At 41.3% G+C, this 26,246-nt stretch overlaps 9 protein-coding genes and 1 non-coding gene across 10 annotated transcripts; 8 read left to right on the top strand and 2 right to left on the bottom strand.

Annotated features, from left to right (window-relative positions):
* Positions 1–531: 531 nt before the first annotated feature.
* On the top strand, positions 532–4,340 carry HGT20_14 (Bifunctional purine biosynthesis protein PurH; the record flags this gene model as incomplete). The annotated part of the gene is made up of 6 exons (XM_064827627.1): positions 532–643; positions 704–888; positions 942–1,352; positions 1,410–1,571; positions 1,633–2,663; positions 2,717–4,340. The coding sequence occupies 6 exons, from the start codon at positions 532–534 to the stop codon at positions 4,338–4,340; spliced, it is 3,525 nt and encodes a 1,174-aa protein (XP_064686911.1).
* A 47-nt stretch (positions 4,341–4,387) lies between these two features.
* On the bottom strand, positions 4,388–5,471 carry HAP5_2 (CCAAT- binding transcription factor component; the record flags this gene model as incomplete). The annotated part of the gene is made up of 2 exons (XM_064827626.1): positions 4,388–4,828; positions 4,890–5,471. The coding sequence occupies 2 exons, from the start codon at positions 5,469–5,471 to the stop codon at positions 4,388–4,390; spliced, it is 1,023 nt and encodes a 340-aa protein (XP_064686910.1).
* A 1,556-nt stretch (positions 5,472–7,027) lies between these two features.
* TIF1 (translation initiation factor eIF4A) lies at positions 7,028–9,623 on the top strand (the record flags this gene model as incomplete). Its single annotated transcript, XM_064827625.1, has 4 exons — positions 7,028–7,166; positions 7,217–7,276; positions 7,350–8,270; positions 8,323–9,623. 4 exons carry the CDS (start codon positions 7,028–7,030, stop codon positions 9,621–9,623), a joined length of 2,421 nt encoding a protein of 806 aa, XP_064686909.1.
* Positions 9,624–9,894: 271 nt separating this feature from the next.
* On the top strand, positions 9,895–11,395 carry ATC70_008375 (uncharacterized protein; the record flags this gene model as incomplete). The annotated part of the gene is made up of 6 exons (XM_064827624.1): positions 9,895–9,997; positions 10,088–10,219; positions 10,298–10,514; positions 10,571–10,688; positions 10,759–11,214; positions 11,273–11,395. 6 exons carry the CDS (start codon positions 9,895–9,897, stop codon positions 11,393–11,395), a joined length of 1,149 nt encoding a protein of 382 aa, XP_064686908.1.
* Positions 11,396–12,656: 1,261 nt separating this feature from the next.
* On the top strand, positions 12,657–14,023 carry ATC70_008374 (uncharacterized protein; the record flags this gene model as incomplete). The annotated part of the gene is made up of 2 exons (XM_064827623.1): positions 12,657–12,956; positions 13,016–14,023. The coding sequence occupies 2 exons, from the start codon at positions 12,657–12,659 to the stop codon at positions 14,021–14,023; spliced, it is 1,308 nt and encodes a 435-aa protein (XP_064686907.1).
* A 477-nt stretch (positions 14,024–14,500) lies between these two features.
* Positions 14,501–15,367, top strand: ATC70_008373 (uncharacterized protein; the record flags this gene model as incomplete). The annotated part of the gene is made up of 1 exon (XM_064827622.1): positions 14,501–15,367. One exon carries the CDS (start codon positions 14,501–14,503, stop codon positions 15,365–15,367), a length of 867 nt encoding a protein of 288 aa, XP_064686906.1.
* A 1,217-nt stretch (positions 15,368–16,584) lies between these two features.
* ATC70_008372 (uncharacterized protein) lies at positions 16,585–17,804 on the top strand (the record flags this gene model as incomplete). The annotated part of the gene is made up of 6 exons (XM_064827621.1): positions 16,585–16,605; positions 16,678–17,055; positions 17,121–17,259; positions 17,314–17,381; positions 17,439–17,499; positions 17,572–17,804. 6 exons carry the CDS (start codon positions 16,585–16,587, stop codon positions 17,802–17,804), a joined length of 900 nt encoding a protein of 299 aa, XP_064686905.1.
* Positions 17,805–18,158: 354 nt separating this feature from the next.
* ATC70_008371 lies at positions 18,159–18,231 on the bottom strand. The gene has a single exon. It is a non-coding gene; the product is annotated as a tRNA-Thr (tRNA).
* Positions 18,232–18,714: 483 nt separating this feature from the next.
* On the top strand, positions 18,715–19,850 carry COX6A_1 (Cytochrome c oxidase subunit 6A; the record flags this gene model as incomplete). The annotated part of the gene is made up of 2 exons (XM_064827620.1): positions 18,715–19,547; positions 19,607–19,850. 2 exons carry the CDS (start codon positions 18,715–18,717, stop codon positions 19,848–19,850), a joined length of 1,077 nt encoding a protein of 358 aa, XP_064686904.1.
* Positions 19,851–20,365: 515 nt separating this feature from the next.
* Positions 20,366–25,372, top strand: ATC70_008369 (uncharacterized protein; the record flags this gene model as incomplete). Its single annotated transcript, XM_064827619.1, has 1 exon — positions 20,366–25,372. The coding sequence occupies one exon, from the start codon at positions 20,366–20,368 to the stop codon at positions 25,370–25,372; it is 5,007 nt and encodes a 1,668-aa protein (XP_064686903.1).
* Positions 25,373–26,246: the final 874 nt, after the last annotated feature.

The following is a 26,246-nucleotide window of genomic DNA, read 5'->3' as shown; positions in this document are numbered from 1 at the left end:
GATTCGCCCCTTCCTTGTTTTTTCCCCCCCCCCTTGATTACCTCCTCATTTCAATACCTTTAACCAATTGCATCGTCTTGATTCAACGCATTTTGGATATTCAAAACCTTGCCAAAGCAAGACATGAGATCAGAAAAAGCCCATTCTTTTTTTTTTTTTTTTTTTTTTTTTTTTTTTTTTGCGAGTCAGCCACATTACCAGCAGTAGTGTCACCCTTCTCATCCCATCTTGGATGCATGCCTCTCAAGCACTTTTGGGTGGATATCTCGCAGCAAAACAATGCCTTTTCAGCCCTGAATAGCATTGCTGTTTATGGACTATAAGTTATTCTTTTTTGCGTTCTCCATGGCAAGCTCCCTTTCTCTGGAAGAAGCACTCTGTGTGACAATTGACTTTCAGGTGCTGTTGATTAAATTTACCCCTCAATTCTATTTGGGTAACTAATTACAATTTAAACTTGCCTCTCTTTCTCTATTAAGTCTCTTTTTTATCTTTTACTGCAGCTACCCACTCTTGACGAAGAAATCAAGCATGTCCATGTTTCTTTCCAAGTTTCTCTCTGGGAGAAATGTGGCCAAAACCAAACTAGAGCTGTTGGCAGAAGCCTGGACCAACATTCAAAAGTACTATGAAACAGCTGCTGGTAAATACAAATAGATTTGCTTAAGGGTGGTCTGCTCAACTAACCTCTTGGAAAAACTAGATCCCTTGAAAGATGCTGTGGATCTCACACCGATTCCATGCAGCTTGCAGAACATTGTCAAGTTAATCCAGGCAGAGGAAGTGGAGCACCAGCGAGCAAGTGGCAGTCTAGAGACTGGACCTTGTTTAGAGTATCTGTTACAAAAGCGCGTGTTGGAGGAATTGGCTGAATTTGCCAAAGTGGATGTAAGCCAACAAAAAGTCAAACCACTGCAAAAATAGCTCACCGTGTTGATTAGACACCGTATGGCATGCGAGTCCATTGTTTACGGTTTTTTTGCAGTCTAGTTACCAATGTTCATGCCCAACTACTACCTGAAAGAGCTGTTCATGTGCCGCTTCAAAAGTTAATCAGTTCATCGCATCGACTCATTAACCGCCATTACGAGGAATTAGCAAACGAGATGGAGCCCTGTTCAGAGGAGCGACTACTAGCTATCTCTGAATTGTCGCTCGAGCTGGTCAAGCTGATGCATGGCATTTTCTCGCATTTCAAAGGAGCTAATGCTGCATTGATGGATCTGTTCTTTGAAAGAGGCTGGTGTAGATCCAGAGGTGAGAATGTGTGGCGATGCTCCAAGGACGGAAAAACCCTGCACAAGCGACGAGAGAGCGTGGAGGAAAAGATTGCGTGGGATGTGTTTCTGACGGTGAGTAGCATCTGTTGGAAGGAAAAAGCACGGTGTTCATTTTTGATGTGTATGTAGCCTCGTTTTGATATGTTTCAGTATCTGCTTGATTTCATGAACATGCCAGGTGAAACTGGTGAAATTGCAAGGGAAGCCATCCTATTTGCTCTAAGATTGTTAGAAGGCGATCCTGAATATGTATGCTACATTGTGGAATACTCCAACTTATGTGAAGTCATGGTAAGTTGCTGCTTATGCTGCTGCATACGCTTTATTTCCAATGACCAATCTCTGTGTGTAGGCTGAACGATTAGCTCTGTTTTTCGCTCATCTGCCCAAGAACGCAGGCGCATTCACCATCTCCAGCAACAATCGCATCCAGTCAGTCAGACCATCACGACGACACATTCGATTCTCTATACCAGCTATGATAACCAACAACAGCCTCATCATCACAGTCAATGCACAGAGCAGCTTTAAAAAGAAGCGCAGAAAGAGAAGCCCCTTTGATATCAACTTTGTACGCACACTGGACTCGACGCACGACGGCGAACGAGTGATTGACGACTTTTACAGCTTCTGGGAGTATTTGAATGATGTGGCTCGCGTGGCAGAAAAGAGATTGATGACTGCACTGATGGCACAACTGACAACGAGCTTCTGGCATCCTGTTATTTGCACTGCACTGAGCTCTCCTTCTGCGGAGACAGCCACAGCAGCCATCGCCTACACTACTGAAATGATCCGCTCCTTGACAGACCAGCGTTTGTTGCATGTGTTTTTGGTGGTGTTGCTGGGAGAAGACAGTGGCATTGGGAAAGACATTGAGCCTGAAGTCAAGACACACATTCCTATACAGGACCTGATTGACGATGATCGAGACGATGAATCCAATGCGTCCATGCAGACTGCAAGCGACGATGATACAACCAAGATGTCTGATGAGGCAGCAGATGCCACGCGCAACTCGTTGGATGCAGACGAAGGACTGACGCTGAGACTGTTGCTGATCAATCGTATTGACGCAGATAACCATGAACTGGCACTGGCATCGCTTCGTTTATTCGACACCATTATGGAGACATACAATCAGTTTGCCATATACAACCTCGTTTTACGCAACTATCTCGACATTTCGCCAGAAGGAGAATACATTGAAGACGAGACACGCGATGTGACAGATACATCCTCGCTCGGATCCAAGATTGTGGACGACAAGGGAAGCGTCACTACAGTGGAAGAGCCCAAGGTAGATGATCTTGCTGTGGGTGATAGAGATGGGGTAGCCAAAAAGGACATCAAGACTGAGAAAGTGCGATGGCTTGTAGAGAGGTAGGTGTCTACATCATATGAGCAGTGTTATAGATATTGATATCCTTATGTAGAGTGCTATCATTACTGCCATTGGAGGATGAGTTGGAGCGAATGAAGACACCACACTTATCGTCCGTCATACCATCCGATTCGTTTGCATCTACCGTAAATGGGCAACAGCAACATCACCACCACCACCAACAGGATATCAATCCTTATGCAGTTGTGCCTGGCAACAGTTACGACGACTATTTCCACGAAGCACAAGAGAGATTCCACTATGCTCTGCTGGCTAAAAACTTTTGGCATACACCTTATCCACCCGTGAAAACGCGCAAAGACTTTGAGCGTGAAGCAGAGGACAGACATGGACGTCCCATGAGACCCATACACAGAGACGCGCCGCCTACTGAAGCCACTGCTGGAACAGATGTCGCTGCAGATCAAGCAAGCATCACCAGCACAACCACAACAAACACGTCCAAAAAATCAGAGTCCTATGAAGGCTTGTTCCTCAGTCGTATCTTTGATCAATTCCACCGCATGCTTGAATTGCCTATGGAGCAAAATCTGTTAGTCACCAGTATCCTACAAAAGATTGCAGGCGTCGTGGATAAGCGCATGGATGGCGTTATTTGCGATTGGCGTGCTGTGCGTGTGGGCGTGGATGGCGCTCTCTATGGCGGTGTATGGGCACTGCCTAGCGCCAAAAGCAACCGTCGCAGCCTGTATGCCTTGTTGGAGCAAGTGACATTTGAAGCACTCAAGAGAGCGCAACTGGTACCCAACTTTGAGACGCGTATTTCGATAGCCAAGAAGAGAGGCATACTACCAGGTGGAAACGGCTTTCCTCAACCACACAGCAGCGCATCGCATACTACGGAACATCAACAACGTTCACAGACAAGAAGGGACAATCTTTATCACAGCATGAATCATCATCATCACCATCACCATCATTCACAGCATAACAACAACAACAACAACAACAACAACACTATTGCCTCGCCGCGTACCAGTGAAAACATGGCTCGCAATCATCCCAACCTGACAAAACTGGTATTCAACAAGGGCTCCACCTCAACACTGATGCCTTCTTCTCCGCGCAGTCCATCATCGCCTGTAGCCACAAAATCAGCAGGCCTACTGCCCTTACGGATCACACGCGACATGGGCATCGGTGGAGGCGTAGGAAGTAGTGGTGGTGGAGCAGGCTCACCAAATGGACCCAGCTCACCGTCTGCTGCCTTTTTCCAAAACCCACAACGGTCCAATGCCACACCAGTGACAGTGACCAACCCCTACGCCAAACTATCCAACTTTGTGAATTCATACATTGTGCTGCAAGAGTTTTGCAAAGAGCTCGCTGCTGTGATCCTCGTGCGACATGCAACCAACTACAACGAGATTGGGTTTGTCAGATACCAGGAACAGCGCGAAATGATGATGATTGATCCAGGCCTCAACATGCTGAACCCTCACTTGATGAACAACAAAGATTGGATGTTGGATGACGTGGTGGATGAAGATGAAGACTACAAGCAAAAGAACTTTGATAAATGGAAGAACCGCATTTCTGTCGTGTCTACCATTGCAGACTGGAGAAGTGTTCGCAGCATGGACACAATTGATGAAGCCATTACGGCAAGAGTGCCTTCCAGAACCACAGGTTCCACAGATGAAATCAAGGGCTAGTAGGATTTTCTATGTATTATTTATGAATAAAAAAAAATCACTTCAAACTAAAACAGAGCAGTGGATATCAATACACCAGCTGCGACACCCACATTCAGGCTATCGACGGATCCATTGAACGAGGCATCTTCACCAATAGCACTAGGAATACTTACAAAGGCGTTGCAGCCGTTCTTGACATTAGTACGAAGTCCTGTGCCTTCGTTGCCCAGCACTAAAATGACGGGCTTTTGGCTGGTGTTCTCTCGGAATTGAGACAGATTCATTGACGGACTAGCATCGCCAGCTGCTCCAATGATTTCCCAGCCATTGGCATGCGATTCTTTCAATAGCTTGACGAGATTGGGTGTGGAATAAATATCCATTATTTCAACGGCACCAGAGCTCACTTTAGATACAGCAGGACTCAAGGGAGCACTGTTTTTGCTGCATAACAAGACACCATCGACACCAAAAAAATAGGCTGTTCTCATGATGGATCCAAGGTTCTATCAGAATCATGGCATTCAGTTTTAGACGTTTTTGCAACCTGATATCTCGATGACTTACTTGAGGATCTTGCACTTCATCCAATGCAATCCAAAAAGGCTTCCTGGATGTAGGCGCCTTGAATTTCATGCTGGCTAACGCAGAGGTGCTGCTGTTCTTTTCTCTGTCTTGTTCACTACCTCTTTTATTGATTCTGGGTAATGCTGCATAAGAGCCAGACTCATTGGGTGCAGATAGCACACTGATTTCAATCGGGTTCCTTGGTGAAGCCTTCAGCACTACACCTTGATGCGGCTTATTATCTGTCAGATTGTTGAGTCGTCCTTTATCAACAGCCATGGCATGTATGTTGTTGGCTTTGGCTATGCTAAGGATCTCGGATATCAGTGAAGCATCCTTCTTTTGTGTCGTCTTCTTTTCATCTGTCTCCTGAATGTATACTGTGTCTAATGTCTGTCGCTTTTTAGCTTTCAACGCAGACAATACACTGGAGACGCCATAGACATGATCCCATGGATTGCTAATGGCATCATAAGAAGATGCAGGTTTCGATTTGATGTTGCCAGTGTAAGGCTTGCGATAGCCAACAGAGGAGAAGCTACGAGCTGTCAATTGAAAGGTTTTCGCTATGCGGGTTGACATGGTTACTGGTATAAAGGCGGGGATGACATTTTGATGTGTGCACCCAAGAATGAGAGGTTTTACTCTCTCTCTCTCTCTCTCCTCTGACTAGTCACATTCAACAATGGTTTCTGATCATTCTAGCGAGTTTAAAGATCACTTCTTTCATCAATAACACGATACAGGGTCATGAAAAAAAAAACGCAATGAAAAAAGCGCCCACATCCATCATTTAGCGCCAAAAACTGTGATTTCAAACGTTGTTTATGAGCCCAAAAATTGTTTCTAGGGCTTGGGAGTTAGCGCAGTCGTCATTTCTCATCAAGTAGCATCTACTAAAGCAGTTTTCTCAATTTTTTTGTCCACTTGCAAAATCATCACTTTTCATTGATTTTGGATGAGGGTATACTCATGAAAAAATGACGAATTTCAAACGATCGTGATTTTGACCTAAAAAACGACGACTTTTACTAAGGTAACATTAGTTCAAAATGATCCTTAGAGTGCACTCTTCCATCTGAAACCATAAAATTTTGGATTGACTATACAAAAACAAGACTTTTGGTCAAAAAACTGTAATACGGTTTTTGGGATTGCGCTCGCTGGGAAATGCAGCTATCAATCTCAAATTAATTCTATCGAAACAAGCGTCCTTTTCTCCATGTGCAAACTTAGAGAATGTGAGCTAGTTGCATTACAACATTGGGCAGAAATTTAGAAAAAAACCTTTTTGGGATCTTCAGGATGGCTCCAAATCTGCCATGGAGAAATCATAAAATTGAAAGTCCGTGGCTCACTGCAAAATGTGTTTGATGCAGTGCGACAATTGAACGTTTTTTTGCTTGAGCTTCTTTCTATTCAAGGGCCAGTTCATCACTGCTGTTTGATTGATGCAAGCGCTCGGAACCAGGTGAGTCTTCTCGGAAGAAGAGGTTACTATTGACAATATCAACTGGAATGGCCAGGTACTCCACTGCATCTTTTAAACATGCTTCAAATATGACTTCGAGCTTCTTCAGACAAAAGGCAATATCGAAAAGAAAATTATTAGTTAGCGTGAATGTGGTCTTCATCAGTTGTCTTTTGGATGCCAAGTCGGATACTATTCAGCACAGTGGTGGGAGCTAAGGAAATTTGATTGATTGAAGAGAAGACGATAGTGGGCCTTCCAAATGCCAACCATCGCAATGATGACTATGTGATGGGAAAAGGGATAAGGTCGAGCTGCAGCAACCTGTTTCTACAAGCGCTAAACAGAGGTTCTTCAATTGCAAGTTGGCAATTGCCTTCGAAATAATATCAAACACATCCTTTGCTTGGTAAGAATTAAGAATCTGTGCTGAGTGGCCAGTGAATGTCACAGCAGCAGATACTACCAAAAATGTATGGAAACCCCCGGCTCTCTAACCCTAATTTTCTGCTTTTTTTTTTTTTTTTTTTTTCTTCTCCACAAAAAAAAAAGGTCTACAGAATGCTCAGATACATTACAGCGACATTAAAGAAGCCAGTATCTACCACATTCAAATGTAATTCTGTAATTAGACCCATCAAGAAGACACCTTGTCAATTTAGAACATATGCTACAGGTAAAAAGAAAGAGAGAAGATCCATCATCGAGCTACTGTCAAACTGAATCACCTTTGTTGCCATCAGATAGTAAGGATTTCACTATACCAAAAACTAGAAATATAGGCATTATTGCACATATCGATGCAGGTTTGTCATTTATAAACCACATGCAACTTCATGGTATTGACGTCAAACAGGCAAAACAACCACCTCTGAACGTATGCTATATTATGCAGGTGTGACAAAACGCATTGGAGGTATATTTCATGGGATAGCTTGACACATACACATACACACATGTATAGCTCTGTCACTGACACAACAGCCTAGATATCGATGACGGAGATACCGTTATGGATTACCTTGCGGCCGAACGAGAACGGGGCATCACCATCAACAGTGCAGCCATCACATTTGGATGGCAAGGACACCGCATCAACTTGATCGATACGCCCGGCCATGTGGATTTCACCATGGAAGTGGAAAGAGCTGTGCGCGTGCTGGATGGAGCAGTAACCATTCTAGACGGTGTAGCTGGTGTGGAAGCGCAAACAGAGACAGTGTGGAAACAAGCTGATCGATATGAAATCCCTCGTATTGCGTTTGTCAATAAATTAGATAGAACAGGCGCTGCGTTTGGAAGAACCGTACGAGAAATGTGGAAAAAGCTACGCACTCGACCATTGGTAGTGCAGTTGCCTGTCATGAATGAAGAGAGCATGGATGAAAGACACAAGGGTTTGAAAGCGGTGGTGGATTTGGTCACGATGGAGATGATTCAATGGGATGAAGCACATGCAGATGGATCCGTGCTCAAGAGAATACCCTTGGAAGCGGCGACTACAGATCGTGCCTTGTTGGAGGAGGCTGTCAAAGGACGTACTGCTTTGGTAGAAGCATTGGCAGAGATGGATGACGCTATTGTAGAGACATTTTTTGATGAAGCAGATGGAGACCATATGCGTGTAAATGCTGAGGCAGTGAAGGCAGCTATTAGAAGAGTCACTGTGGCGAACAAGGCCGTGCCTGTACTGTGCGGCGCTGCTTTCAAGAACTTGGGCGTACAGCCTTTGTTGAATGCTGTGATTGATTACCTGCCAAGTCCATTAGATAGACCCTCTGCCATGGTTACTTACAGCAGCGGTAAAACTGCATTGATACCCTTAAACGACAGCCATCTGTGTGCATTGGCATTCAAAGTAGTGCATGACGCCAAAAGAGGGCCCATGGTGTATGTCAAAGTATACTCAGGTACAGTGATGTGTGTCTTTACGAGAACTTACTCCTGACGCTTTACCCACAGGCAAAATCAACACGCGAATGACATTGTTCAACACCACCACTCGAGGCAAGGAGCGAGTCAACAAACTACTTCAAATGTATGCAAAAGATGTCGAGGAGATCCCATCCATTGGTGCAGGCAATATTGGCGTCATTGTAGGACTCAAAGACACACGCACTGGCGATACACTTGTACAATCCAACGACACCAATGCCATTAAAAAGGGATTGCAATTAGGCAACATTGATATCCCCAGCCCTGCCTTCTTTTCAGCAGTGGAACCAGCCTCAGTATCTGAAGAAGAAGCGGTGACCAATGCTCTCAAGAACCTTGTCAGAGAAGACCCTTCGCTCAAAGTATGGACAGACGAAGAAAGCGGACAGCTTCTGGTGAGCGGTATGGGCGAACTTCATTTAGAGATTGTCAAGGATCGTCTTTTGAACGATTTCAAGGTCAAGGCAGAGATGGGCAAGATGAGAATCAGTTATAGAGAGACTTGTCAATCCGAGGCCAATGCCAGTGCAGTGTACGATAAGGAAGTCATGGGCAAGAGAGCGCGCGCTGCCTGTCATGTGGAGATCTCTCCTATCCATGAAGATTTAGAGCAGACAGACGCAAAGCAGATTTTAGAAGAGGGATGGATCGCTAACGCCGGAAACCAGCTTGCTGCTGAAGTGACGCTTGCAGACGACGACAGCTCGCCATCATTCGCATCAGAGAACACGGCAACTCAATTGCATCCGGAAGACATGAAGCAGGCTGTCCACAATGGTTTATTAGCTGGTCTTGCCCGAGGTGCTGTGCTTGGCTTCCCTCTGACCAAGCTGAGAGTCAAGGCCTATGATTTACAGACATTTGGTCCTGACACTACATTAGGAGCCATCTCTGCATGTGTCTCTCACGGTGTCTATGAAGCTGTTCAAAAGGCAAGCCCTTGCTTGTTGGAGCCCATGATGGAGGTGTATACAGAGGTCAATGAGAACCACATTGGTAATGTGGTGAGTGATCTGAGTGGCACTCGCAGAGGCCATGTCATTGGATTGGAATCTTCAGCTTTGGGTGATGATCAGGACGGAACCATCTCTGAACATGCGCAAGTGTATGCACCTGAAGACTCTCTTCTAGTCAAATCAGATGTGGATGGGTATAAGCCCAAACAAGTGATCAAAGCACATGTGCCCTTGAGCTCCATGCTTGGCTACTCGAGTGCGCTTCGTAGTTTGACAGGTGGTAGTGGATCCTTTTCTATGCGAGTGATTGGGTACGGCGAAATGAGCAAAGATCGAGAGCGATCTGTCATTTCTGAAATGAAGGGATTCTAGTGTAAATAGATAGACGATAATAAAGCTTGGTATAGTAGCACACCTCTTGAGCAATAAGGCCACTCAACTCGTTTATCTACTGTTTCTATTGGATGATTTGACCTTGGATGCATGAGGTCTATTGTCAAAAAGAACACTGGTCTGGTTACACCACTTAAGGCTGAGATGTAATTACAAATATTGGTTCAAATTGACTCTTCTCGCTTCTCTCTCTCTCTCTCTCTCTCTTTCTCTCTCTAATTTACTTTTTTTTTTTCTAATCAAAAGCAACATGTCCCCTTCAGCTAGCAGTGGTGTTGGTATCGCCCATCTCCCCAATCAACGTCATAAGATTGTATCCAAGCGTGGTGCCAACTTTACCTTGATGGTGTGTGGTAAGTCAGACATTCAGGGGGCCCCTTTTTTTCATCATATTACTGTCCCGAGAAATGCGTATGTGTATTCATTGAGATGCTCTTATTTAGGTGAATCTGGCGTTGGTAAAACTACCTTTGTCAATACCTTATTTACTACTGGTATTAAGGCTGACAAGAACTTGAACAAGCGTCACGCCAAACAAATTGAAAAGACTGTCGAGATTGAGATCACTAAAGCAGGTAATGACAAGAGAGAGAGAGGAAGACATGGCAATGTGTGTGTGTGTGTGTGTGTGTGTTTAAGAAGGACATCAATAGAGCTCGAGGAAAAGAACTTCAAGGTCAAATTAACCATCATCGATACTCCTGGTTTTGGTGATTATGTCAACAACCACAATAGCTGGATGCCCATCTATGAATTCCTCGACGATCAACATGAAAGTTTCATGGCTCAAGAGCAACAACCCACTCGTAAGGGCGCTATCGATCTTAGAGTACATGCCTGTCTCTACTTTATCAGACCCTCTGGTCATTCGTAAGTAGTCTTGTTTTTCTCGGTTCCCTGTTGCTCAATGGCTGATAATACCATAGATTAAAGCCTCTCGACATTGAGGTCATGAAACATCTCGGCTCCAGAGTCAATTTAATTCCTGTCATTGCCAAGGCAGACACATTAACTCCTCGTGATTTAGCACAATACAAGCTCAACGTAAGTAGGACAAACATGAGGTTGATGGAGTAAATTTGACGCTGATCCAGTGGACATGAATTGTTATTAGATCTTGAACTCCATTGCTGCTAATCACATTCAAGTGTACTCTTGTCCTATCGAGAGTGAAGACGAGGAAGTGACAGAGGTCAATAAGAGCATCATGGCTTCCATGCCTTTTGCCATCATTGGCTCTACTCAAGACGTTACTCTTCCTGACGGACGTACTGTCAAAGGCAGAGAATACTCTTGGGGTGTCGCTGAGGTGGAGAACGAGGAGCACTGTGACTTTAAGAAGTTGCGAAAGCTCTTGGTCAGGTCGCACATGCACGACTTGATTTCAACAACAGAGGAGAATCACTACGAAAACTATCGTCAATCACAAATGGGTACTCGCAAGTTTGGCGAGCCCAAGTTTAAAAAGTACGAAAACCCTAAATTCAAGGAAGATGAGGATCAACTTCGCTTGAACTTTACCAAGCAAGTCAAGGATGAAGAGAACCGCTTCCGTCAATGGGAAGCTCAGGTACAGTGTTTGGCTGGATAAGGGAGGGAAAGCATGGCAGTAACATTTTGTATCCTAGTTGGTTTCTGAACGTGATCGTCTCAACAAGGATTTGGAAGAACAACATGCTCAAATCAAGGCTATGGAAGCTGAACTAGAGCACATGTATCAACTGCACGGCCGTGGTACTATTAGAAGATAAATGCTCCCCTGATTTTCTGTTATCCCATTTACATTTACCCCATATACAACTAATAAAAATGATTATTCTCGCGTAAAAGGTGGACACATCTTGTGGCCTGTCGAACGAGATTGCTATGCATTGTGCATACATACCATACACAAACACCATCTCTATCATTTGATTTGACACTTGAAGATGTAGTCTTTGATAACACCACACTCGGTTGCATGGCATTGCATGGTGATGGTGAACGTGGCTCCAGTGTGCAGGAGTGTTGGCTACAATTACAATTCATTTAACGAATGTTATATATGGCATATGTGTCCAGTCAAATACGCGTACATTTGGGTAAAGCACATGACGATGGACATATAAATGCCTCTTTTTCTGTGCGTTTTGCTGCAGTGTAGAAACGCCTCTCAGATTCGGGGTCTCTTGATATGGTGGATTTGACGAGGGAAACTGAGAACAAGACAATGTGGCCAGGTCCCGCTTGCTTTGTTGAGTCTATAACAACAACAAGGTTCTCCTTGATTGCGTAGAGAATTGATTGTTTCCTGCAATTAACTCGTCATGGTACTATTTCAATTTGCAATGTGCTTTTTATAGACGTAATCTGATGATACACTTTGCTGTACAATGAAATAAAGGAGATGTGTCATGGACAAAGGCTATGTCACTAAAGTGCGTTCAAATGAACAAGGCCTCTACGGCTGCTCATTGTTTGGAATCGGTAGAGGTGACGGATGTATATATGAAGAGCATGTAGTAGTTCATGTAAAAATGACGAGAAAACATGGCTTGGTCCCCTCTGTTTGGGAGCACATTGTGTTGACGTTTTCACTGTCTGGTAAGTCTTGGGATGTGTATTCCAATGAGAGCTAATTGTAATTTGTTTCAAAAAAGGAAACCAATCCTTGGAAAGCCAATACTCCAAGGCCTAGTGAGGGTTTAAGCTTTTTTTTTATTCTGGCCTACTGATCAGTGCCTAACCCCTTGATTTCTTTGATTTCTTACTTAAATAGGCCCTCTTTTTTTTTTGTTTTTTTTTTCTTTCTTTCTTTCTATCAATTACAAACAAGCACCTTCTCCACACTCCAAAGTGCATGATCCACCATGTTTGATCTTAAATTCAACACATCAAAGCTTAGTCAACAGCAATTATTAGACATTGAAAAGGTTTGGTTCTTGTTGTACGAGCTGCGTTCTCCTCAGAAGGATATTGACTCTCTCTCTCTCTCTCTTAAAATAGAAATTTCATCAAAATCTGACGCTGGACATGTCGCTTAAATTAAACGTTTTATCACTCAATCGCACAGACCTTTATGCCCACGCTTTGAGTCTGTTTGTTCGCTCCAATGTACACAAGGTGTTTGATCTCAGTGTATCTCAACTGTTGGATTTCCTGATTGACGTAGCAGACAGATACACAGAAGCGCCGTACCACACTTTCTATCACGCCGTTGATATCGTGACAATACTGTACTACCTCTGCCATGACCTCAATGCAGACAGGTATCTAACCGATTTAGACAAATCCATCTTGTTGGTGGCCGCCCTGTGTCACGATATCGGCCATGTAAGTAGAGCAACTGGTTGTATGAATTCTAGCACACATCCTTACAGTTAACATTCTAGCCGGGATTCACCAATTCTTTTCAAATCAACACCAAAACCGAGCTTGCAGAAAAATACGGTGGCACATCTACACTTGAAACCTATTCCGTTCATCTTACAATGGAATTGCTAAACAAACACAACACAGCGAATAGCCACGTGGTTCGAGATACCATCAAAGACTTGATATTATCAACAGACATGGCATATCACTCTGAGTTGGTCAAGCAAGCAGATCAACTGATCCATCTCATTGAGCAAGCTAGGAGCCCCAGCAGCGGTAACAAACGCAAGCACTCTACCAGCACAACACTGATGCCAACTGCCAACTTGGATGCAGAGAGCAGAACAAGTCTGTGTCGCATCCTGTTGCATGCTGCAGATATCAGCAATATGGCGCGCCCCTGGGTGATCTCTAAACAATGGTCTGATTTGATTGTCCAGGAATTCTTTTCTCAGGGCGACGAAGAAAGGAAGAGAAAGATGACGATATCACCAGGCATGGATCGTGAGCTCTGTTCACAGCCATCCATCAGCTTGAAATTCGGTCAACTCATTTTGCCATATTTCGAATCCTTGGTCAGCTTATTACCCAAATCACATGTGTTTGTTGACTTTCTTGTTGCAAACTCTACTCGATGGGAACGTCTAGACCAGCACACACAAGCACCTCTACCCAACACCACCACCACCACCATTAGAAGAGTGAGCAGCGATATCAGAGCTACATCCACTACCGTCACCACCACCACCACCACCACCACCACACCACCACCGCCCACCCTTATCACTGCCGCTGCTGCTACTGCAACTGCTATTAAATATAAACGAATTAGATTGGGATTTAGAAGCAAGAGCTTCCCTACTGTATTATACCATCATCATCAGCATCAACATCATTATCATAGCAACGTTATTATAGAGAAAAACAATTTGCTTCCATTAGTAAATTTCAAATCATCCCTCCTGTATGATACCACCAAAACCAATATAGAATCCATTGTACTGTATCATCCTTACGATCAATAAAATCATGTATTTCTAAACAAGTTATGTGATGTTTGTGTGTGTAACTTGAATCATCCAAAAGAAAAAAGGGGGCACATGGACGAATGATTTCAACATGGATCACCAATGAAAACCCTATATTACTCTTTGTGTCATCTTACAGCTTTAGTGCCATTTTCCATCTGGATGATCTCTTTTTCACCTTTTAAAAAAAATGGCTATTCAGCACTGCAAATGGATCAAATCTTCATTTCAACTGTGTCGTTTATTGTCGTAGGCCAAGCAAATGAATAAGAAAAACTTTAAAGAAAACAGTGATAAAAGAACGACATCCACAACCGCTTTGGCTCCCTTTTTTTTTATTCAGGTCGATTTTTTTTTTATTTATAGATCCCTTTTTATCACTACAATCTCCCCTCTTATTCCGTTATATAATTCACTGCCATTTATCTTGTCTTTCTTTTCCCTTCTTCTCACATTTTCATATCCAAATCAAGCATGTTTGGTACTGATCAAATCGTACCTTCATTAGAATCCATATTAGAAGACCCAACATCGGATGCGTTTAAAGAATTTGCCAGCTACCTACACCAATCATACTGCATCGAGAATTTAGCGTTTTGGATTGCAACGCAAGATTATTATGAAGAATGTAGAAAACAAGATCAGCATCAATTAGGCGAAAAAATGATCAATCTGTATATCCGTCCTAATTCTCCTCAAGAAATCAATATACCGTGTGATATGCGCCAGACAATACTGGACAGTTACAACCAAGGCAATTGTCATTTACACATATTTGATGATGCTGCAGAGGCCGTTCTGGAACTAATGAGAGTCAACTCATTTCTACCTTGGATTACGACTTGCTGCTCCACCTCCTCCACGAATGATTCCTCGTCATGCTCGTATTCCAGCTCCTATGACACCATTGAACATAGCAACAGCCATAGCAACAACCACCATCACAACAGCTGGCCTACACCAAAGCCTTCCACTGTACAGTGTAACAAGAAGAAATTCGGTGTGAACAATTCGCCTTCAACCAGTTCGCTGACTGCATTATCTACCTCATTTTCGTTCACAGACAAATGGAATTTGATGAAACTGAAGCAGATGTCTCGTCGTAGTTGCTCATCGTTAGACTACTCATCGTCATCAGCGTCCATGGTAGATGATGACAGATCTGCAACTTTATTTTTAGACAATACAACCATCTCGGTATCTTCGGCAACAGCATCGTTACCAACAAGCCGATATCATTATAAATCCATGTTGAAACGGGTAAAACGATCTCTACTGGGCGCTGCTGCTACATCTGCTCAGAACACTGTATTATTAGATGAGGGCCATACGCTAAAGTAAATGGGCCCTGTTTTGTGTCTTCTCCGAGAAAGCAGCTGTATTTCCCTTCGTTTTCAAGTCGTTCCTTATCATTATTACTCTTTTTACATATCATACATAGACTCTATATATATATATTCTATTACCTGCTATCTTATTTATCGACATCTTTCTATATGTACGTTTTATCAACCTCTCTTTCACTGCCTCCCCCTCCCCTCCCTCTTGCAGATTTACCAACTATTCTAGACTTTTTTTTTTTCCTTTGCCTTAAAATTATAGATATATTGCATTTTTACCAATGATACCTTCTTGTCCCTTATATAATCTTGCTCCATCAAGATTTAATAAAAAACCCTAGAACAAATGAAATGCTTTTCATTACGTTTAAATTGATCAACAAATAAATTTCATACTCCAGTTGAGCATGGATCCAATGACTGAGTCGTAATCCAAGCATTGTGAGATTTCCTACAGATGCAGAATGATAGCAGTGATTTCGAAATGGCATGTATAACATCAGAGAGTAATACTTGCATCAAAGCATGGCAACCGAAATTCTCGGTGATTCTCCATGTAGAAATTTAATTTGCCACTATGCCGAGGATTTGGAGAATTAATTTGTGCCATGTTGAATAGATTACCAGTTGTTTATTCCGAGAGAAAACGATTACAGCGTTTCTATATTCTGCTGTCCATCTTGTAGGCACAAAGACATATATTACATTTCGCTGTAAATTCAATACTTCAAAGCATTAAAACAACAGAGCTATCGCATTGCTGGCATGTTCTTACATTGACATTGGCAGATCAAAAGGGCTCATGGCCTAAATGCGAAATGAGAGCCAAGATTATTGGATTCAGGGGTAAAAAAAAATATATATATATGAAAGGTATCAAAAATTAAATGAGCAAAAGACAGGTACATGGCTTGATTATTAGCGCTACATAGTCAACCAATTAGCGTCTTGGTCTTGTTGTGAATATGTGCGTAATGGATAGCATGATAGGAGATGAACTTGGTGCTTGTTCTTTCAATGCGTAGTTTCGACATTGATCCATAGAAAGGTAAAATACTATACTGAAATTTGGTAATCTGGTGTTCAATTCGCATTGGTCAGCCTACAAGATGGCTTTTGCTCACATTATATTTGCTTGGCCCCTTTTTTATTCAATAAACGAAGCTTTTCTTTTAATTCTCTTATAATTTATTTGTAACAAAAAAATACACATATACAATGTCGACTCGATACCAGAAAGTAAGCGTCATCTAATTGTAAAGGGATATCTTATCGTCATGGATAGACTCGCTAATAGCAAGTATCATGTAGCTATCTTCAACAGACCAAGATAACCACCATTACGACGCCTCGTCCTCTGCTACAAGTCAGCAACAGAATGATTTGCAAGATTCGTTTGGGGAATCTTTTGATGACGATGAGCATACTGCTGCAACTGATAGATTATTACAATACCATCATAACGAGCAAAGCGACGGTGACGATGATGATCATGATCATATCACCTTAGCTTCTCTTACAAATTCTTCTCAGCCACATACACAATATACACAACAACAACAATCACATCAGCCAACAAATAACCAAAGAGGCACACCAGCCGTTTTGCCAGTGTCTACGGATGGTGTCTTTGCAAACATGTCAGCTAAACCAGAGACAGAGAGTAGTAAATTGGATGAAACTCCTCCTGTAAATATAAATTAATGGATATTTATACATTCAAGAAAGGAGCCACTGATTATCACTTGCAATAGACATATGAAGAAGCTGCTGCTGATGCGACACCACCTTATTGGCAAACTACAATCATTGCACCAGCAGGTATGGGCGACATTGTTCTTGTCGAGGGTATGCCTGTTGGAAGCATATTTGCTTTCTTTTGGAATCTGTTAAGTAAGTTTTGATTCCGTTCTTGTGATCATCATATATACTGACAAGAGCGTTTAGTATCTGCAAGTTTCCAATTTGTCGGATTCATGTTGACTTACTTGTTACATACATCGCACGCATCAAAGGTTTGCAAGCCTATTTCACGCCATGTTTTTTGATTATTCACATTCGTTTAATTCTAGCAAGGATCACGGGCAGGTCTTGGCATATCTCTGGTGCAAACTGGATTTTATATTCGTAGTCGTATGTACACATCAATTAAAGCATATCATGTGTGTAACCAGCATACTAATTTACTCTTTTTGATCCGGATAGGTGGTACATTAGAAGACGACGATTATTATTATGGAGACCAGCAAGATGGTACAACAAAATCAGATTCCTCATCATCGTCAAAAGAAGATAGCGCAGATGCTGATATCGTTGCTTATTTTCTAATGATGGTTGGCTGGTTTATTATTATTCGATCTTTGGCTGATTACTTTAGAGCAAAGCAAATGGAGAAGATTATCTGTTCAGAGCCAACAACAGGAGAAACTATGGTTTAAGCAAGTACAAATTCTGCATTGCCATGCAATGACTGGATGAATAAACGCAATACCACAGTTGTTGGAGCCGCCTGCTTACCAATGAATTACACATTTGGGATTTCTTTGTATGCTTCAAGCAGCTTACAATGGTCAGCATTTCAGTCAGATTCGAAAGTTTACACTTTCTAGGGAGTATTCAAAAAAAATTACTGCCTTTATAATGGCAGAAGGAAACATTTAGGCGTTTTCACAAGAAAAACTAAATGTTGCTTTCAAAGAGAAGAGCGACAATTTTCAAACATTCAACCTACAATGTTCCAAAGCCAAAAAGTGACACTCCATATTCCTTTTTGCGGAGTGTGAAAAAATAAATGCCTGCTAACAGAATCGAACTGTTGACCTTCTGCTTACTAGGCAGACGCTCTGCCAACTGAGCCAAGAAGGCAATTTGATGCTTTTGTCGTGCCTAAGTTTAGTTTTAAGCCAAATTTAAACAAAGCAACTAAAAGGCGCCAGCACATATTCGAAGGTTCTGGAAACTGATAGCAGCAGACATTGATCTGATTATCAGTTGCTATATCAAGTATTATATCTACTCGAAAGTTCTATTGATTAAGTAATTATCGATCGTAGAAATAGTATAAATATAAGTTGTAAATACAATCAATAAACAGTATCTTCGAACATAATCGCAAATCTATTACTTACACTCTAAGTTATTTGTTAACTCCTACCATTGGATCTATCTATCAAGACGACAACTGGTAGCAGCAGGACAAAAACAAATTCAAGTTACAAAGTTATTTCTCAAGGTTATTTTAAAGATTATCTCTCAAGCTTATTTTTCAAGGTTCTCTTGACGCTCGTTATTGGTTTCTCTACAAGTTTCTCTGGTTCTCTCTGATTTTCTCTGGTTTTCTACAAGTCTATGAACAAAGATATTACTATGGCAAGTGCAAATATTGTTGGTAACAACTCTGGTTACGTTCGCAAGGTCCGTGAACCCGATGTTTTTAATGGTGAAAGAGACGCTATTGTTCTAAACGCATGGATTTACTCTTTGGAGTTGTATTTCTCCTTGGTAAAGATTGAAAACACCCAAGAAAAGTTTTTGGTTGGACTTTCTCTGTTGCGAAATGATGCTCAATTGTGGTACTCACAGATGAGTGCCTTTGATAGTGAGCATACACCACAAGATTGGGAAACGTTCAAGACGGCATTGCGTGATGAATTCATACCAATTGATGCCATTGCCAAGATGCGCGATGGTATGGCTAATCTGGTCCCAGTCTCGAATGTTACGAGTTATATCAACGCATTTAGACGTCTACTGTTACATATCCCGGATATGACGCCTGGTGTAGCTCAAGACAAGTTTGTGAGAGGACTAAAACAACCTCTTCGTCATGCTGTGCGATCTCATTTTCCCAAATCGCTGGAAGAAGCTCAGCGTTTGGTTCTTACCGTCGAAGATGCTGATGAAGGAGAGGTAGTTCAACCTATTAGACCGAATGTACCTCAACCTCAGTATGAATCGATGGATTTGGATGCAATCTGTGAACTAGTCAACGCTATTAATGGTGTTCCTGGCGGTCGACGTAATTTTAATGCTGGTAACAAACACAGAAACAATACCAACATTAAATGTTACAATTGTCAAGGTTGGGGACACATGCAAGGTGAGTGCCCCAGCCCTCGTACTAATGGTCGTGGTGGTGGAAAACGCTATTATGGTGGCTCTTTTAAAAAGCATTTAAAAGAGTGAGCGTGTCTGACGAGGGGGGAGATCAGGCACGCTCTAATAAGAGATCCTTCAACAGTATCAAAGTAGGAGATACTGTTCCCAAGACTGGTAATAATGATGTTGATCTGTTAAATCTTGATAGCGATCACGAGGCGGACGATCTAAAGGCTGACAATAACTACTTGTTTAATTTAAAAAAGTTCAATAAAGCCACCACGGATTTGCCATTGTACTCTTTTAATCTTTACTTTAATGATGGAACTCGTGATTGCTTCAACAAGCCTATCAAAGTACTATTGGATACAGGTGAAGTGAACTAGACTAGATTCCCATCATAAACAAAACCCAAAATAAATGTCATCTCAATCAAACCATGCTACCATCAGCAGATAGACATGCATAATAATAGTATTAGCATGATGATAGCAAGGGTTAAATGCTCTAAAATAAGAGATGACAGATACTAAAGTAAATGTCAAGGGTATTGTAATGTGTTGTAACATAAATATACCTAAAAAGGATACAGGCTCAACAATAAAGAGCTATTCTTTACGCATGATTCAAAAACCATATATTGAAATACCGTTCTTGATCCATCAGATCAACAACTAAATGACCCAACAAAAATATATAAAGTAATGGAATCACTGGCAACTACTAAACTGCTGCCAGATAAGAGATATAAACCAAATAATATAAATAGAGACGTAGAATATACATTTTATTGCACATTATCCTAATTTCGAATAAAGAAGGATTTTAACAGTATTCTACCTGCTTTTTTACCCCCTTTTTACTGCATTTTTTACTGTTACAATCAATCATTGATTTCGTTATGTCGTCTGTTCTGTCTGGTAACTCCCCACTGTCATCTCGTGCTGGCTCACCTAATCCCATGGAAGAGGACGTCATCATGGAGGATGGCAACGCATCCTTACCTGCCTCAGTTTCTGCAACAACTGAACGCCTCAATGAGATGGATCTCGCGGCTGACCCGTATACAAACCTCGTTGGCACCCCGTCTCCTGCGCCCACTATATCCACTAAAGGTGAAGAAATTGTCAACCCTGACGCTACCTCACCACAACCTGCTCCACCTGTTACGAAGCCGCCAACGTTGACTGAAGTTCTGAAGAAGGTTCTACTCCAAAAGGAAAATGCGCAAATAGCATACTTGAAAGCTCTGAGCCATTCCAATGTCAATGTTGATGAAGCCAACCTACTCCGTGAAAAAGTAAACAATTTAGACAAGCATGTCAAAACACTTACCGATGGTCTCAAGGCTGCTGCTACTGCTACTGCTGCTGCCACCAAGGCTTCCGCTGCCGCTAACTCATCGTCCACTGGCTTAAAAATTTCCAAGAGAGATCTTCCCAAATTTCAACTGGAGGATAACAAAGCTAAACCATTTCCACATGAGGAGGCATATCGTTCTGTTGATCATTTCCTCTCAGAATTCGAAAAAATTGTGTATTCTTCTGGCCAAGACATCGAAACCGTATGGCGCAAGTACATTCCCCTCACGTTGTCGTATGAATTGGATGACTGGATGAAAACGGTGGTCATGAAGTGCAATGTCTGGCACGATGTCAAGTTGGTTTTCAGCAAGAAGTTTGGGACAGTAGTTTCAAGAATACATAAGCGTCGTGCTGTGATGAATATGGAAATTGGGTTCCATGAATCCGTCGATGAATATTCCAATCGTTTCTTCCGCACTGTTGGTGAGGCCGGCTATCATCGTGGTGATTTGACAATTGGTGATGTCTTTTTGTTGTCTTTACCCGAGTCCTGGCAACTGAACATTTGTACTGTGCTCCTTTCAAATACCAAGAGACAAGCCTGGACTACCACGGAAATTCACAATGCTGCCGTAGATCTTCTTGGTGAAAAGACTCCCCAATCATTGATGCTAGGAAAGGACACCAAGCGCAAGTTTGGCTCTGTTGAACCCCCTATTGTTGCTACCTCAGGCTCATCTGCCACCACATCTTCTGCTTTGCCAAAGGCAAGAATGCTTGGTGATCGAAATCTGCCCAATAGGGCTACTACCAAGAACCCTAACCCTTGCCGCCATTGTGGTCGCCCCTGGAAGCATGGCCATACTTGTGAAGAATATCGAATGGCCAAACGCCAAAAGGGCGCTGGTGATGGAATCAACGTATTGTCCGTGTCTACTACTTCTGATACTAAAGAAGAAAATGAAACTGACGTGATGACCCAAGCTTTAAAAGAAGCATATGAAAACGAAATTTACAAATGTAAGTCTAAAAAGACAAACGAAAGCAAAAACAACATGAAACTAATCACGCCTCTTCTATTAAATGGTAGAAGAATCATCGGAAAAGTGGATCCCGGATCGGATATTAGTTTCATCAATAAAAGCATATTAAATAAATTGTTTTCAAACATACAAACGTATAAAACAAATGGCTTTCTCAATTTCTTGTCTGTAAATGATGATAACAAGAACAGTACGGTAACAAGAATTGGTAAAACTGAACCTATGGAAGTAACTTATACAAACAATATCAAATTCGCTCATGAATTCGAGGTCATTAAATTTAATGATGAGTTGTCTACTGAATTTGATGTATTACTTGGTGTCGATATTCTACCCAAATTGAATATCTACCTGCAAGGAGTAGCATATAAATTTCCTGATTCAGAAAAGGACAAAGAAATGAAGCAGTTTGAGGATATAAATCACGATCAACAAAACAAATTCAATCCTGAAAAGGCTGATTATGGTACTCCAAGCGAAAGAAAAGAATTGCTAGCACAAATTCAATCAGCTTTGGACGAAAACAGGGTTATCCCAAGTGATGCAGCATGTACAATGCCAGAATCAGTTGTAAGAATCAAAATTTCGGATCCCAGTGATTGTTTCGTTCGACAATATCCATTAGCGGTAAATGCAAATGCAGAAATCAAATCACAGCTAGAAGAATGGCTAAAAGATGGCATTGTCGAGCGTACCAAACCTGATCCAACCTTTCACTCACCTTTATTGGCTGTACCTAAACGTGATCCACTCACCGGGAAAACTAGCAAGCTTCGAATCTGTTGCGATTTAAGAAGAATAAATGCTGCCATCTCGGATAAAGACTGTCGTGAGAACTTTGCTGTACCAAAAATAGATGAAATCTTCAGCAAGGTTGTTGGTAACGCTAATGTCATAAGTGTTTTGGATCTAAAGCAAGCTTATTTTGCATTTCCTGTATCACCAGAATCAAGACGTTGCCTCATATTTAGTCATAACAATCTGACGTACCAATGGACCAGAGCCCCTTTTGGATTAAAATTCCTTGTAAGCCAGTTTGTCTATACAATGAGCGTTTTATTCGATGGCATTGAACAAGAGTTGAAAGATGAAGTAAAGAAATTATACATAAAACAAAACAAAGACACCACTCAAATTGGCAATGAAATCCAAGCAGGAGTCTGCCACTACTTAGACGATATCGTGGTGTATGCTAGAAACGCAGAATTTAATGCACTAATGGTTAATTTAGTGGTAAGGAGATTGAGTAGAGTAAATCTACGTATCAATACAGATAAATGTTCATTCTTCCAAACAAGTGTCTATCTGCTTGGATTCATCATCAGTAAAGATACCACAAAAATTGATACAAAAAGACTATCAAACATTGAGACATGGGAAATCCCAAAGACAACGAAACAGGTCCGTAGTCTTATGGGTATTATCAGCCATTTAAGAAACTACTGTCCAATGCTGTCTAAAATAGCTGCTCCTATTGACATTCTACGAAATGAGAAAAAAATCACTGCAAAATGGACATCCTTACATACTGATAGACTCCAAAGAATCAAACAAATACTCATGTCTAGTCAAATCCTTTATGCACCTAATCCATCAAAGCCATACTTCATGCAAACTGACGCCAGCGTTCTGGGAATATCAGCCTGTCTATTCCAAAAGGATGAAATGGGACGCATTAAGCATATAGCATTCGCAAGCAGATCTTTGAATAGTGCAGAACGAAATTGGACTACTAACCGAAGAGAAACTGCAGCCATTGTGTTTGGTTTTGAAAAATACAAAGCTTTATTATGGGGGCACAATGATATAACTGTTTTATGTGATCATTTGGCCCTAACGTATCTTTTTACATCATCAACACTGAACAGCACTCTTCAAGGGTATCTGGAAATTTTAGGAGAATACAATTTCTCAGTAGCTCACATCAAAGGAATGGAAAACATTCTTGCTGACCGACTATCGAGATTGTACCCTGCCATAACCGAAGATGAAGAGCTAGCTGATGAATATGAACAACAGATTAAGAAACTACACAAGCTAATCCTGCTACGAAGAACTACCGGGAACAAAATCGTTAAACAAAAGGAAGTTCATTCCAAAGACCCCAATCTAAATGTCCTAGCGATAAAGCTCAGTAGCAAAGAATTTAAACAAACCACAACTGATTATGTTTGTCCACCTCAACAAGATCGTAAAAAGATCATCCAAGATGCACATAAGGTAGGACATTTTGGGATTGCGGCTGTGGTTAAACACATTCACACTTATCATGGTCTTCATTGGAACTCCATCTATAAGGACGCCAAAGAACTTTTGCTGTCTTGTAAGGAATGTCAATTGCATAATATTGCAAAGAAAGGATTCAACCCAGCAAGAAGTGTAGTGTCGTATGAACCATTTGATTTCATTAGCATGGATATGATTGGACCCTTACCAGTAACGGAAAAAGGCAATTGTTATATTCTTGTGGTTGTAGACATCTGTACCAAATACATCATTGCTCGTCCTACACCAAACAAACAAAGTGACACAATCGCTAACACCTTGGCCTCAATCTATGGAGATTATGGTTTAGCAGTGAATGTTACCTTATCTGATAATGGAAGAGAATTCAAATCTCAACTATCAGAATACATCTATAAATCATTAAACATTGGCATGATACAAAGCACTCCTTACTACGCACAGGGAAATGGTCATAGTGAAAATTCTGTGAAAACTGTAACTGCAACACTAAGGAAAATGTGTGGGAATGACACCAGAAACTGGGATAACCGTTTGCCTATTGTACAACTAGCTATAAACATGAAAGTCCGTGATCGAACAGCAAGCACCCCTTTCAGCTTGATGTTTGCAAGACAAGTAACATTGGACCCTAAGAAAATTAATAGAAATAACAGGAAAGCATTGACACTGGAAGAGCTACAAAAAAGAGCTGAAACTATGAATGACATTGTCTTTCCTGCTATACAACAACGAACTGATGAATTGGCTAAAATATATCGCGAGAAATTCAACAAGAAACACTACATAATCGAAGATATTCCAGCTGGTACACCTGTAATGGTACGTTACGCAGAAGGTCGATCGAATAAACTAGCCCCGCTATATTCAGGACCATATATTGTGGTGCGACGTACTCAAGCAGGAACGTATGTACTAAAAGATGATACTAGCGAATTGCTACATCGTGAATATACGCCCTCTGAATTAAAAGTTGTCTCATTAGACGAAACAGCATTGGAAGCGCAAGTATATGAGGTAGAAGAAATTCGTGATCATCGAGTGCTCCCCGATGGCACATACGAATATCTGACCAAATGGTGTGGTTACGGTGAAAGAGAGAATGACTGGCTTACCCCTGATCTATTCTCCACACCTACTCCTATTACCAATTACTGGAAGAAAATGAAAGAACTTGAAAGACGAGAGGCATCTAGAAAAGAAATCAATGATACTTCAATTAAGAATACTATCAACAAATCTAAGAAACGCCAAACAAAATTGCCTCAAACAAATACTCGCCGCCAAAAACGTGCAAGAAATACGAAATCTAAATAATATCCTACCTAAAATATCTCTTTAAATATATATATATATATATATATACATAATACATAATTTTTTCCTTTCCAATATCTCTGATTTCATTTCGAATTTAAGTCTTCTAAATTTGCTGCATACCGGGTCAACGCAAATCTTGTTTGCGTTTAGCGGGGAGGCATGAAGTGAACTAGACTAGATTCCCATCATAAACAAAACCCAAAATAAATGTCATCTCAATCAAACCATGCTACCATCAGCAGATAGACATGCATAATAATAGTATTAGCATGATGATAGCAAGGGTTAAATGCTCTAAAATAAGAGATGACAGATACTAAAGTAAATGTCAAGGGTATTGTAATGTGTTGTAACATAAATATACCTAAAAAGGATACAGGCTCAACAATAAAGAGCTATTCTTTACGCATGATTCAAAAACCATATATTGAAATACCGTTCTTGATCCATCAGATCAACAACTAAATGACCCAACAAAAATATATAAAGTAATGGAATCACTGGCAACTACTAAACTGCTGCCAGATAAGAGATATAAACCAAATAGTATAAATAGAGACGTAGAATATACATTTTATTGCACATTATCCTAATTTCAAATAAAGAAGGATTTTAACAGTATTCTACCTGCTTTTTCACCCCCTTTTTACTGCAACAGGTGCTAGCTCGAAATATATTCACTACGGCCCAACTGATGTTCTCAAAGAACATCGATGCGCTCTTTTGGGAACATCGATGTTCTCATGAGCACATTGATGTTCTCATTTGAGAAGGTGTAGTTTTCCACATGAATAAAATGGTTTTAATAGCTAAACTATAATATTGTAGGCAACAGAGAGACTTTTATTATCTGTAAGATTCATAAAATTAC

Source organism: Mucor velutinosus (assembly GCF_035048745.1).
Source record: "Mucor velutinosus strain NIH1002 chromosome Unknown tig00001561, whole genome shotgun sequence".
Classification (NCBI taxonomy): Eukaryota; Fungi; Mucoromycota; class Mucoromycetes; order Mucorales; family Mucoraceae; genus Mucor; species Mucor velutinosus.
The sequence above is the reverse complement of the archived record's forward strand: the minus strand, read 5'-3'. Positions and strand labels throughout refer to the sequence as shown.